The sequence below is a fragment of the Felis catus genome, chromosome C1 (genome assembly GCF_018350175.1).
Source record: "Felis catus isolate Fca126 chromosome C1, F.catus_Fca126_mat1.0, whole genome shotgun sequence".
NCBI classification, from domain to species: domain Eukaryota; kingdom Metazoa; phylum Chordata; class Mammalia; order Carnivora; family Felidae; genus Felis; species Felis catus.
In genome coordinates, this window is record NC_058375.1 from 219,666,180 (window position 1) to 219,681,385 (window position 15,206).

General features: G+C 54.1%; 1 protein-coding gene across 5 annotated transcripts in view; it reads right to left on the reverse strand.

Moving 5' to 3' along the window:
* The window catches only part of HDAC4 (histone deacetylase 4), a 294,826-nt gene that overhangs the window by 241,586 nt on the left and 38,034 nt on the right, over window positions 1-15,206 (reverse strand). For all 5 annotated transcript variants that reach the window (XM_023259940.2, XM_045034698.1, XM_023259939.2 and 2 more), the window contains exon 2: window positions 12,659-12,883. In XM_023259940.2, coding sequence (XP_023115708.1) covers window positions 12,659-12,680 — 22 coding nt within the window. In that variant the 5' untranslated portion in view covers window positions 12,681-12,883. The remainder of the gene's footprint in view (window positions 1-12,658; window positions 12,884-15,206) is intronic.

Below are 15,206 nucleotides of genomic sequence, written 5' to 3' on the forward strand. Positions count from 1 at the left end.
CGAAGCGCCACAGGTGCCTTCCACGGGACGCCTGTGACACTTCAGGGACAAGCTGGCTCGGGAACGGGCGCTCCGGACCAGCACCATTCACAGCAGCCACGGCGGGAAGACTGGAAACGCGGCCACGCCTGCCAACACGGACCGGTCCGATGAGCGACACTGCGGCCATGGACGACCGTGACAAAGAATAAGGAAACGCGTTCCACACTAATCTACGAGAATCCACAAAGGGAAGACGACGAATGCTGGGTGCCGGGACATCTCTTGCACACCAGCCACTCGTGCCCAGCGTGAGCAAGAGACCAGCTACGAACTCATCTTATTTTCTTCGCTCACGTTTTATCAGCAGACCGGAACACCCCGTCAGGAGCACCCCACGCTTGCTGGGAGCACCAGTCACAGCGCACCGACGCTCAGAGACGAGCACCAGCTCAGACGGCCTCAGTTTCCCCCGGCGTCTTCTCCCACGCCGGGAGCCAAGCCGGGGTCGCACGCGGCACTCAGGCGTCGGGTCTCCGCAGGCCGCTCTCGGCCACGGCGGTTCTCAGACCATCCTCGTGTGTGGTGGCCCGGACAGTCCCGGGGGGCCGGCAGGTGCAGCACAGGATGCGCGTCCACTGGACACGGACGTTCCCCTCACGCTCAGACGAGGGAGGAACGCGGCAAGGGCAACGTGCCGGTCTCTTCACACACACCGTCCGAAGCCCACAGCCTACGACCCCCCCCCCTCACCCCCCTGCTTGTCCTCGACAGCCAGCTGTCACACACCCAGAGCCCTCCGAACACGCGCCGGCAGGTGCACAGAGCCTCCTGTGTCCACGCTGGCAAGGCCGGGAGTGGCCACTGTGCCCCGGACGTGCTCTCACTGCCACCTCCTTTCGAACGGGAAGAAATCGGGGCTCAGTCGAGTGAACACAACGAGGCCTGAATGTGGCAGATGAGGAGGAGGAATCGAGCGTTTCCATCTCAATCACACCTTGTGGTGATCAGCAACCCGGTCAGATGGCCGCTGCCGGGCCTGAAACCTCCTTCCTCTCCCGAGAGCTCACAACCCGCGTCCGAGAGGGAGGAGGGATGGACGGCACACACACCTGCGTCTGCCCAGGGCCAGCTTCCGCTCCGACACACGGCGACGGAGGGGTCAGGATGCACCCTGCGGACCCGGCCGCGTGCGAGCAAGCTTTCCAGGACCAGCACGGGCCACGGCCACGGCCAGACCGACCAGCCCAGGCGGGACAAGTGACAAACAGCAAGGACAGGGAATGCCGGCTTGGCTCCTGCTCTCCCTGCGGGAGGAGAAGAAAACGGGAAAGAGGAGGGCACCCTCACATCCCTAACCCCAGGGACCGGGCCCAGAGGAAGACCCAGAGCCGGGTCTGAGCACAGGCGGGAGCACGCTGAGCGCCTGGGGGGAGGAGCTGACCCCAGCCGGACGGTCCACGCCACCAGCTGCGTCTGCCCCACCTCTGACCCCAAGCGAACTGCCCTGTGACCTTCCGGGGCACCCCCCCACCCCAGCAACCCAAAGCTGACGCATCCCCGAGGACCGGTGCTCTCCGCACCGCCCCCCCACCTCCCTCTGCTCGGCCAGGCAGTCTCCCCCATCGCCCTCTCCTCTTGCCCGAGCCTGACCTCCGCCCCTGCTTCCCTTCACCTGAGAAGGACCCAAAACCCCTTTTATGGGTTGTCTTTTCCAACCCGGGCAGAAAGCACCAGATTCTGCAAGATTCTTGGGCCTGACCCTCAACTCACTGTCCCCAAGTGTAAACGTCACACAGCCCGGACTTTTCTAACTCACGCGCTGCTGAGTAACAAAGCCACATTCAAAGTCTACTCATGTGTTTGTCTTTTAAGCCCCGAACTCGAATCTCATGTTCAGAATTCCCATGGCACTCGATGAAAACGCGAGCAGGTGAACTGCTCTCCTCTTCCCGGGGCTCTTTCCTAACCGCTGCGGTCACCACGGGTCTGCATGGACTTCAACATGCACACTCCACGACCGACAGAGACCACCGCAGTCAGTGCGACTCAGCTCCGTCCACCCAGAAGATTCCATAAGCACCCAAGGCAAAAGGGAGACGCAGCCACGGAGAACATTTCCAAAGCCACTGGTGGAAAGTTCTAGAGCAGGATTCTTGGCCCGAGCCTCACAGCTCTCGCCCCACGCGGAGTCTATCCCGGCTGGTTGCAGCTTCCTGGTGTTTGAGTTCTGTTTCCAACAAGACCAACTGTGTGGAACCGACTTGAAAGGTATCCCCCCAAACCGTGAAGGCACAGGACACCCGTTTTTAACAAAAACTTGCGAAAACTATGTTTTTAGTTTACACAGAGCCAGAAACTATAGAACCTAGCTTTGTAGAAAACAACAGTAGAGAGGTTTTCTTGGTAAATGATTTTAAACAACATCCCATGATGAATACGGGGGCTCGTGCGTCAGGCCACCTGTCCGCCCCTGTCCAGGTGAAGTCCAGCTGCTCTCGTGGATCCAAACTCGTCCAGGTGAGAACGAGGATGGTCACCCCTCCAGGTGCGGCAGGCCAGGCCCAGCTCATTCCGAACGTCCACCCCCTTTCTACGGCCAAAGGGTCTGCTTTCAACTCTAAATACGGGGCCGCCCTCCTCGGAACCCTGTACCCAGTGCCCCGGGGGAGGCCTCTCAAGGGGGAAGGACAAGATCACCCATCTGTCAGCCATACCGCCACCCTCTACAAAACCACAACGCAGGCGCTGGCCTGAGGCCAAAACCAAAGCCACGTGTGCCCTTCTGAAGGGTCAGGGCCCGCCAGGGGGCAACATGGCCCCACCGTGAGGGGACAACGGGGCCAGGCCGACGAGCCCCACCGACGCTCCTCTGGCAGAGGGGTCACGACCGGCACAGGAGCCAGTGGGCACAGAGCTGCCTCTACCCCGCGGCTCACCCGGTCCCTCCCCCTGCCCAGCCCCCAGTGAAAGCCCAAATATTTCAGAACTGGAAACTGTTGAGAAATGCTAAAATGATGTTCTTTCGGGTAACTTACGCAAGTCAAGAAAGACCCAAATTGCACTTTTCTTCTCACGGATGGTGCCGACGGTCGAAACGATATCCCTCGGCCGGAGCAGACTCATCCCACGGCACGACGCACGCGCGGGCCAGATCCCCCCAAATCTGCTAGGAAAGGGTTAAAAAGCCCACCTCCCCAGGAGCTACAGCTGTCGAGGCCGCACTCGTGCAAACTGGTGTGCCAAATCCACGCCCACCAGGACCCACATAACATCAGAAGATGTAAGAACACCCACCACCACAGACATCCCACCTTGTGGCTCTCACGCCTCAAGCCCCGTGGCCCCTGGAGAGTTCAAGGAAAGCCCAACCGAGAACAGAAAGTCACACCCGCATCCCGCCAGGGCCACCAGGCCGCGTGAGTGTGACCTCGACAAAGGTGCTGGCCAGCTGACACGCACGGACCACGACGGGCCGTGACACAGAGGCCGGAAAGCGGAACAGGGCACAGTGGGAAGCTCCCCACATCCCGCCATCTTCCTCTCCAGCACGGCCGGGCCGGGCCGGTCCCTGCAGCCGCGCAGGACACGCGGTCTCCAGCTCCGGGCGGTGTCCCCTGCCAGGCGCTGCTGCTCCATCACACCCGGGACGCTCCCCACCCTTCTGAGAACCACGTCCGTGCCGGCCACGGGGAGGCTGTCCTGTGTCCCTCACCTGCCCGTGTGGACACGGTCCCGCCTACCTTTGCACCCCAATTCTATGAGAAACAATGTTGTACAAAATGCCCCTGATGTCCGGGGAGTAGCAGAGGGGACCGTATCACCACGTAAGAGCGGACAACTTGCTCCCAACGAAAATCTCTGCTGCCCAGGTCTCCAGTTCGCCCAACACCATTTCAAACGTTCTAAAAACTCGTTCTGTCTACTAGTACCTAAGAAAGAAATCCACTAACCCTGCCTTGCTCCCTTTCCCCGGTCCTGTCTGGGAGACTAACATACAGCAGCCGGTGCCGTGTGGCTGCACGCGGGTGACCCAGGATGGAAAGCGCCCGTGCCCTCGCACGGCCACAGGGCGAACGCAGCGTTCCGGCAGGGACAGCTGGGGCCACGCGGCTTCTCGAGCAGGAAGGAGCCAAAGGGAGAACAAAAGAACGGCAGGCGGGTTTGCGTTCTGTATGTCAGACCATGGTGGGGAGATGGGGCTTTATGGGTCAGCCAGTCAGCCCCCGGTTTGGGTCACGTGAACGTGAACATGAGACACATCGAGAATTCTGCACCCAAGACTGTTCAATACCGAGCGGAGGGTTTCCGCTACCTGAACCTTCACCCTAAGAGGCGTGAGCGGGCGAGAAAGGACTCCCCATACAGCGCCTAGAAAACCTCAGTTAGGTGAGAACAGACCCCATGCGATTCTCTGGGGATTCTCAACAGCTGTAGAATCCCACGTAGAATCCCAACAGCATCTCACAGATCCCACGGAACCAACGCGTCAATGAGAAACAAGACGCTAATAAAAGCCCAGTTTCTACAAAGGATTTCCTAGGAAAACGCATAGACATCTTGAAAGGAGGAAGCTTTGGCCATGATTGCGAACGGAACACATTAGAATCTTCAGCTCTTCAAACGCAAGGTTTCCTCTTGGCTTCAGACCTCAACAACCGGGTCTTAAGAAGCAAGCTTCTAAAACATGGCCTAAGAGTTGAAAATTTTAAAAAGTGAACAACCAGCCACCCACCGCAAAAGGTCCCCAGAAAAACTCTGAGGACGAGGGCTTACCAATGAAAAAGGACCCCTGAACAAACACAGGAAGCACGGAGTGCCACGTGGCCATGGCAGGTAGCTGGTTTTGCTCAGAAAACACACTCCCCCCATCAATGATGACCAAATACTTAACATCAAGGGGCTTAAACCAATTTTGCAGATTTCTTTACAAATGCTATTTGAAATGGAACTGTTAGATACAAGACATCTATGTATTTTATTTTAAAAATCGTTATCACTTTTCTGGGGTGCCTGGGTGGCTCAGTCGGTGAAGCATCCGACCCTCGATTTCAGCTCAGGTCATGATCTCATGGTTTGTGGGTCTGAGCCCCGAGTCCGGCTCTGTGCTGACAGCTCGGAGCCTGCTTGGGATGCTGTCTCTCTCCCTCTCTGCCCTTCCCCTGTTTACTCTCTGTCTCTCTCAGGATAAATAAATAAACTTAAAAAAAAAAATCATTAAAAAAATGTCACACAACTTTTTAACAACCCTCGCCTACTACCTTTCCGAAGGATACCGTTTAGTAAGTGAGAAAATGGTTGTGACTTTGAACATTGTTTTCCACGATACAATCCCCGAAGCTCTGAAGGTGCATTTCAGCATGGAATGTTCCAGGTCCCAGTCAGGAAGGATCACAGCATTCAAGAGCAGAGGCAGGAGCACTGGGCGGAGGAGGGGGTGACAAGGACCGAGGGTGGCAGGGGGCCCGAAGTCCAACAGGACAGAGGCCCCCGTACAACGTCTGGGTTTATGACTCTGCAAGACGACCCAGAGCCGGAACCCAAGCCGGCCCTCCTGGAGAGCAGCTGCGCCCTGAGAGGGCCACTCTCCCTTCGGCCAGCGCCCTGGATCCGTGAGAGGCAGAATCTCTCTCCTCCATTTGTTTTGTAGAAAGGGGAAGGAAGGGAGGGGCAAATGTGGAAGAGAAGGTTTCCTTTCATCATACACTGCTTATCACTCATTAAAAGCCAATATTCCCAATATCTTACTAAGTGGCTAAAAGCAGACCAATTTAAAAACACAAAGCCAGAGATGCTTCCAGAAGCTCGAAGTTTAGATCTGAATTTTTCTTAATCGTTATTTTCCTAAAAGTCACTATTTTATATCTTGTCCTCAAAAAATAAGTAAATAAAAGGTTCCTTGTTTTTATTGTTTGTTTGTTGAGAGAGAGAGAGAGAAAGAGAGAGAGAGCATGAGCAGGGGAGGGGCAGAGAGAGGGAAAGGGAGAATCCAGCAGGGAGCCCAACATGGGGTTCCACCCCATGACCCTGGGATCATGACCCGAGCTGAAATCAAAAGTTATTTAACTGACTGAGCCACCCAGGCGCCCTCCAAATACAAGGCTCTTAAGTGGAAGTAAAATAAAAAGTTTCAACCCAAATCTCCCCAAGTACCCTGGTCCGCCAGTCACCTGGCCAGTCTTCCAGCCCCAGGCTCTAAGGACGGGGCAAAGACAAGCCCAGAAAAAGTTCAGAAATACACGCAAGGCACATCGCAAACAGCACCAAAGCCTGGCTCGACCGTGGCAAAACCCCGTTCATTTATCAATGTTTTTTTTTTTTATTTATTTTTGGGACAGAGAGAGACAGAGCATGAACGGGGGAGGGGCAGAGAGAGAGGGAGACACAGAATCTGAAGCAGGCTCCAGGCTCCGAGCCATCAGCCCAGAGCCCGACGCGGGGCTCGAACTCACGGACCGCGAGATCGTGACCTGGCTGAAGTCGGACGCTTAACCGACTGCGCCACCCAGGCGCCCCAAAACCCCGTTCATTTAAACCAATGGAACACAAAGCGTGTGTCCCAGGAGGGGGCACGGTGCTTAGGGGCAAGAGACCAGGAGCCACGATCCGTTCTCCACACATGTGGGGTCTCAGATCCCAGGGAACTGGGACTGTGTCGCCCCCCCACCCCAGAGCCCATACCCCAAGCCCATCTCTCTGTTCCCAGTCTCCTCCCTGCGCCACACCAAGATCTCACCTCCAGGCCCCTAGGCCCAGCTCCATGTGCCCCACCTGGGCAGGTGAGCTCCTCTGTCCCGACCTCGCGCACCCCTTCTGGCGGCCTCCGTGCCCCCACCCACCCCCTCTCACCACAGGGACCGCACGACACGGCCCACGAGCTCCACGGAAGCCAGCAGCCTCCACTCCTGACCCGGTCCAGTGCGCACCACGTCTGCCAGCACGGGGCGTACGTCCGTCCCTCAAGGACAGAGGACCCATCCCGGTTCCAGGCTGGCCTCCGATCAGCTGCCTGACATCAGGCTAAGCACCGGACAGCAGTAGATAACCAGTTTCCTCATCTACGAAACAGGAATAACGGCGTTCTGGCCCACTCCACGGGGCTGTCACGCAAAACGAACGTGAGAGCTGCAAAGCACAATTCAGAATGAAGACGCCGCTTGTGTCGGCCTCCGAAAAGCACGTCGGGTTTTGACCTGGAGTACGCGAGGGACCAACGTGGGTCTGTCGCCATGGTAAGTTCTACACGTGAACCAGAGCCGGATCCGTGGCGCCACACAGCTCCGCACCTGTCCACGCCGGACCTGCCCCCGCCACCGGGCGCATCAATCACGGCCCTTCTGTTCCGCCGCCGAGCTGCACTCAATGGCTTCTAATCATTCTCGCGCTGGGTTTTCTGTGTCAAATACATAGCGCGGGGTTCATTCTTAAATTTCAATATCATTAATCATCCAACATTCAGCATCTCAGAACTCAGAAATTTGCATTTCTACAATGGTGGCTTTGAAAAAAAGGACATAAATGCAAATGTTCCACATACTGTATAAGAATTTTCAGAGAATTGCCAAAACAAACCATCAATGCTCCATTGACAGTGAATTTTCCGAGCTCTTCATGACGACTGAGTATCCGTGATTTTTAAAAGACAAAACACAATTTGAGGATTTAAAGAAAAAAAAAAAAAAGTAGGTTGAAAAAGAAGTCGTTATGTCTCCATCATTTCCAGAACAAACCTTGACTGATTGAGATCCCAGATAATGATAGCAGGGGACCAGGGATGGTGGTGGTTCACGAGCTGCAAACGTTCGCACTGGGCGCTCCGGGAAGGCCTGGGAGACGCAGACGGGAGACGGACCGGCCATTCTGAACGCCTTCTTTGAGAAAGCAGAGGAGTACGGAGTACAAGAGGCACAAGCATCTCCCATCCAAAAATCAGTTGGAAGGACTGAGGCGTTTCCTGGCCCCCGTCTCTGGAACACCTGCATTCGGCCCTCGTCAGGAACCGGTTTACCCCCCACACCGCACCCAGCCCCGGGTCCTGCCCCCGGCCCAGAACTCCCCCAGGTCCACCAGCCGCTGTGGACTCTCTCACACCTTCCCCGAAGGTCACGAGGAAGCTCTTCTCCAGCTGTCACCGGCTGCTCCTGTGGCCCAGTCCCCTGACCTGAGCGGCAGGACTCCCCGTCGGCCGGCTGTGCCCACTGGCTGCACAGCAGCGCTCCTGAAAGCCTAGGCCTGGGCTTCCCCGGGCCTCGTTCAAGGCCGCTCCCGGCTGCCGACCTCCCCATCTGCTTGTCGCGGCCCAAGGCCTCGTGCAGGGTCCACGGCCCACCTGTCACCACCTGTCACCAGCAGCTCCGAATCCGTGCCTTCCCCGGGTTAATCACACGTCCTCAAAATTCATTTCCTCCCCTTAAAACTTCGCAATGTCCCTGAGACGTGCAATCACTGCAAAGCATGATGTAAGTGACATACAAATGTTCCTTTCTGAGATAATTTCTGTATTAAAATATAACAACCTTGGCAGCCAAACTGGCCGAAACAAACAGAGTCAGGATCAAACGAAGGAAGCCCGAGTGTGCGGATGAAGGAAGCCCAGAGCCCCAGCTCGGACCAGCCAGAGGCAGAGCCTTGTCCCGGGAGACTTTCAGGATTAAAACTTTATGACAGTTCGAAGAAATGAGACTATGTTGAAACTCACCAATCACTAAGTTATTGTCAACACAGACTTTTTGGCTGCTTTTATGCGGATGGGGCATTTCACACTGAACAAAATATTAAGAAATCAAAGAACGGTCCAAACTAAAGCGCTGATCTGACGTACACGAGTTTTCCTCAAAATAGTTATTCTGTTTTTAACTCAACACTATATACCCTTTTCAAAGATACAGAGAGAGATAGGGCACTTGAATTACTCACTTCCAGTCCTGCTCAACCAGTTTTCCATCAAGGGCATGGTCTGGAGGGACGCAGGTCCCAGGGACTCCACTGCGGGCTCCCTGAGATTTACCAGGAGGGCAGAGGAAAAAGGGCGCCTTTGCTTGTCCTGACGGGAGGACCCCACGTGTGTCCATCCTCCATCAGTGTCGGGCCGGGGACTCACCTCCAAAGCGCACGCCCTGTGTCCTAATAAGCCCATCCTGGCCTGTTTCGGCACGTCCCCGACAGGGAAGGGTTTGGGGCGCCGGCTGAGGCAAGACGCAGGATATTTCTGTACCTGTTCTGTTCTTCTCGCTATCAAAGAGGAGTCCTTGTAGCTGGATTGCCCAGGCCCTTTCCCCAGGCTGCTCACATCATTAGGAATAGTTATTCAGGGCAATAAAACCCCAACAGCGAACAGTTTTACGTCAGAGAACCAGGGCCCGGCTCTGGCAAAGTTCAGAAAGAACAGCAATAAAATCGTAATGCATACCTCACCCGGCACCAGAGGGAGTTTTAAAGAAACACAGGGGAGAGAAAAATCATACACATCAGACAAAAAGGTCATTTTATCATCAGGGCAAAGCCAACTCACACTGCCAAGTATGAAGAGGGGGAACGAAGGCAGCTGGGCTGTCCCCGGGCCACAGGGGAGCACGGCAGGGCGGGGACGGCCAGGAGACAAGGGAGACTGCGCACTGGGCGGCCAGAAACAGGTCTCGGCCCCTTGTGTTCGGGAAAAGCGACAGAGAACTCCTAGAAGTTTCCCACTCAAGATAGCAAACTGAACAACCATTATTCCCTACCTCGCGTAAATCCACTCAAATTGACATAAATGGAAACATGAAAGCATTCACAGTAAAGCTGGGTAATGAGAAAATGGCAGCATAAAGTAATAAGGAGCTCGGGGTACTTGCTAGAAAATCCCAATCCCGCGGGATCAAGGGGACGGGACAACAATCCCATCCGAGGCGGGAAGGAGAGTCACAGCTCAGCCCGACTCATAGGCCGGCGCGGTGCCGGGAGGTGGCGGCAGGGCGGCCGAGGGGCGTCCGGTGTGCCGGGCCGTGCAGGGCTGCTCTGGGAAAGGGGCAGAGGCCTGAGGAGACCCGGGCTAGAAGGGGGAACATCCCCGGGGCTTCAGCCCCCCCCCCCCACACACACACACCACCGACACCAGAACCGACACGGGAGGGACCAGGGAGGTCTGGGCTCGCCCGGTGGCCCTGCCCACACCATCCTTGACCCTCTGAGAGGGACAGAGATGACAGGGGTCAGTGGGCGACAGGGCACACACGATCAGACAGGGCAACGACTATAATAAACATCAGTGGACGAATTCTCCAGATAAAAGGCAAAGGCTCTCGGAAGGAGAACTCTGCCACTTGGTGAGACAAACCTGGAAGGTTAAGATAAGTGTGTAGAGACATGTCTGTCAGCTAAAGAAGCCAGGGCAGAACCGCTTTTAAAAGATATAATAAACTTTTAGGGGCACCTGGGTGGCTCAGTCGGTCGAGTGTCCAACTTGGACTCAGGTCATGATCTTCTGGTTCGTGAGTTCGAGCCCCACATCGGGCTCTGTGCTGACAGCTCAGAGCCTGGAGCCTGCTTCGGATTCTGTGTCTGTCTGTCTCTCTCTCTTCCCCCCCTCACTCACATTCTGTCTCTCTCTCTCTCTCTCAAAAATGAATAAACGTTCAAAAAAATTAAAGGCATAATAAACTTTTAGGCAAAGAAACATTAAACAAAGAAAAGTACCATATATTCTATTCCAAGAACTGAATTACCAAGAGCTAGCCGTTAATGTTTACGCACAGAAAAACACACCAAAATACGTAAAGCACAAATGGATCAGCAGTGCAAAAAGAATACTGCAAACTACAATTGTAATAGACAACTTCACATCTTTGTAGAAATCGAGCACCAAAGAGTGAAGCTATGCTGCTTTAAATCACTCGATGAAGGTAACATTCATAGATAAACAACACATAAAGACTACGTACACTCCTGTATATAAGTATATAATACGCACGCATGAGAAAACTTTATACACATACGAACTTCTTTAGACACAAAAACAGGAACAAAAGAGCATTTTTGCCCTTCAAGTGCGTGGGTGGCACGGACCAGATCAGGTCATGTCTATACCAAAACGTGCACCCCCATGTACACAGGGATGTACATTCAAACAATCATTTCCCCTAGCATAGTGGCAACAGTGAAATGGACTAAATCCACCGAGTGCCGGGGCAGATGAAGAAAGGAACACCCTGTGTGCTCCTAAACTGTAATTAAGAAGGTAAGTTAAGACCGTGTCTGGACCAGCGTCTGAAGCTCATGCCCCCAACCTCGCAATTCTACTTCGTGGAACTGATCCACAGGAGACGACTTGCAGAAGCGTCCGTACAAAACAATTACGTGATGCCAATTTGGGGCTGTTATAAATAGTGCTACAGCCGCATGGATGTCCACCTATAAGCTATCGAAAATAAGATTTATGCACATACCAACATCAGAAGATGCTCGTAACATATTAAAATTGAAAAGAGAACACAGAACCCCACATACGGAATGATTACACTCTTGTAAAATGTTTGCACCCACACCCCTCTATGTTTATACACAGGAACAAGGCACACCCCCAACTCAACAGCGGTGGCTCGAGGAGTGGGAGGGGGAGCTGGGCACCGCTCGCGTCTACCTTACACACTTCGATGCAGACTGCTTAATTTTGCTTTACGCTTTACAGCAATCAATACGCGAACAATTTAAATCAATAAAGCTTTCCCATCTAAATATAACCGGGAATCCTGCTCTTTGAGGCTTCTGGCAACTCCAATCAGAGCCAGAGGAAGGTGTGAGAATGTTCTGGAGCGATCCCAAAGGGGAAGACCCAGACCCTGACCCTCCACGTCCACTCTACTGGGCCAAGCCCCGGGGCACACTAAGAGAGACGTGGGCGCCACAGGGACACTTAGCATCCGTCCGGGCGAGCCCCACCTCGTCTCTCACACGGATGCAAGACAGAACTGATCTCTAAGTGCCCTTAAAGACCACGTTGCACCGGAAGAGGCAGCAGGCTGGGCAGCAGACAGTGCTGGCTCTGGAGGGGGGTCGGTCCCGGCGGACAGGACGGGACAGTACCACGGGCTCTACGCGGGAACACACAGTGTGGCTCCTCCACAAGGGCGGAAGGAGAAGTCCTGAGTGCACGTGCCCGTGACACTTTGCCGCTGACTAGCTCTGTGACCTCGGGCAAGTCACTTCTTCCCTCCGGGTCTGAGATTTGTAGGGCCCTGTGAAAACTTTGTACAAGGCAGATGCTCCGTGCAGTGCCTAATACAAAGCACGGACCCAGGAGCGAGTCCCGTGGCCACCGAGACAGGTGCGGATCGGGTGCCGCACCTCAGACCCAGCCCAGGTGCCCCATCACAGAGGCACTCCCGCCCCACCAAGTCCCCTCAAAACCAAAGAAACCGGATGAGGAATTAACTCTCCAAATCACAGACCGGCCTAAATGGCACCTTGCTAACCACGAGCCTCCTCTCCTCGCATCAATGGAAACCACACGCCATTTTGGCTGCGTGCAAATCAAAACCAAAGGCACGACCCCAAACCGCTGAGGGTGAAGAACCCACCACCTACTCTGCACTGGGCGGTCACAAACCAACAGTGGCCATGCATCGAGCCAGCAGCGGCCACGCGGTCTCACCTCGAAAGGACGGCCCTGCCATCTGCCAAGAGACAAAGGGCCGCGTCTTACCTGGATGGCTTTGGGAGCTCATTGCTAGCAACGTCCACTCCTTTAAGCGGTCCACAACGGCTCACAACTTCCACGTAAACAACAGCTCCAAAGAGCCCCCGAGTTCCACGGACACATACACGGACAGCAGCAGGGAGTGCTGGCGCACGGCCACGAGAGCTCCCAGTCTTGCTGACCACGCGTCGTAGGCCAGGTCATCCAAGAGGCGGGCTCTCAGGAGGTGACCTGTGTGGTTAGAGAAGGAAAAGCAGCGTCAGTGGGGGTGTGAAGGCTCTCGTCCGACAGCAACAACTGAGGAAAACAACTGAGTTGTCCCCGCGGATTTTACTACCGATGGTAAACGGTCTGCCGTGGGATCGGCTCTCCAGATACAAACCACCTGGGGGTTTTGTGAGTAAATAGGTGTGAAAACACGTTGTAGAGCAGCGGCGCTAAGCCTTGGCAGGATCGACGCGAAACATTTTAGAAGAAAAATCTACACAAGCCTGTTCCCACCATGCGGTTTTTCATTTGTGCGTACTTCCACCTGGCCCATCGCACAGACGTCCATATCCACACACGCCGTATCCGTTCAGCCGTCCGTATCCAGAGACCACGTCCGTACAGACACCGTATCCACACAGACGTCCATATCCATACAGACATCTGTATCTGTACAGCCACCATATCTGTACAGACACCATATCTGCACACATATCCGTATCTGTGCAGATATTCGTATCTGCGCCGACACCATATCTGCACCACTGTCTATAACCACATAAACACCATTATCTGTACAGACACCGTATCCACAGACATCCACATCTGCACAGACATTTGCATCCATATAGACACTCATATCCACACAGCAGTCCGTATCTGCACAAACACTGTATCTATACAGACATTCGTATCTGTACAGATGCAGCATGCGTATAGCCACGGTATCCGAACAGATGTCCATATCCGCACAGACATTTGTATCCGTACAGACACCTGTATCTGCACAGCAGTCCATATCTGCACAAACACTGTATCCATACAGACATTCTCATCTGTACAGATGTCCACATCCATACAGACACCGTATCCGTACAGCCGTCTGTATCCACACAGACACCATATCCGTACAGACGCTGTCTCCATATAGCCAAGGTATTCACATAGACATCGTATCCGCACAGATGTCCGTATCCATACAGACATCCATATCCACACAGACACCATACCTGTGCAGACATTCGTATCTGCAGAGACGCCATATCCGCACAGCCATCTGTATCCACACAGACACCGTATCCGTACAGACATTCGTATCCGTACAGACACTGTATCCATACAGCCACCCATATCCTCACAGGCACCGTATCCGTACAGACTTATGTATCTACATAGATGTCCGTATCCGTACAGACACCATATCTGCACACCCATCAGTATCTGCACAGACATTTGTATCTGTACAGACACCATATCCACATAGCCATCTGTATGCACACAGATACCGTATCGGTACTCAGTTTCCACACAGCCATCCATATCCACACAGGCACCATACATCCATACAGACATATGTATCCACACAGATGTCCATATTCGTACAGACGTCCATATCTGCACAGACATTTGTATCCATACAGACACCAGTATCCGCACGGCGGCCCGTATCTGCAAAAACACTGTACCCGTACAGACATTCGTATCTGTACAGATACTGTACCCGTATAGCCATGGTATCCATACAGATGTCCATATCCGCACAGACATCTGTACCCGCACAGCGGTCCATATGTGCACAAACACCATATCCGTACATCCATATCCGTGCTCCACATTCCCCAGTCCTCGCTCAGCTTCCTCACCTGACGCTGCACCTTCAGTACCTCCCCAAGTTTCCGCCTTCGTCACGGCCACCTTCTCAGCTGATTTCCATTTTCTGATTATAAAAGTAGTAACACACTCCCCACAGCGGAGTATTTCAAGTTATCCATGATGCTGCCACAGAGGCCAACACATGGTAAGGTTCGGACCTGTTTCCTTGCTGTTCTTATTTGCCCTCTGCCCACACAGACTGCTAGCTCTGTGGTTGTGTGTCTTATTCTCTGTACTGACGTTACAGCCAGGAATGGTGCGACTCTCTCTCTCGGTCACACAGCTTTGAAGGCTGCTTCCTAGTCCATATACGGCCGGGGCTACCCCTCCTCACAACTAGGCTGGCACGTGTTACAAGCCACACTCATCAAATCCTCTCCCCAAGCCCAGTCTCCGCCATGAAACACAGCCACTTGATAGAAGGGCCCGGAGACAATTACAAGAACTCCTACCACCCACTGTTGGCTTCTGGGGTGGCATCACGGATGATGTCTTTAATACTCGCCTGTGATGGCATCATCAGAAAACGGAAACAAACTGGAGCGTCCAGCTCTTGATTTCAGCTCAGGTCATGATCTCGGTTCACGAGATCAGCCCCGCATCGGGCTCTGAGCTGATAGCACAGACCCTGTCGGGACTCTCTCTCTCCCTCTCTGCCTCTCTCCCTCTCGAAATAAATAAACAAACTTAAAAA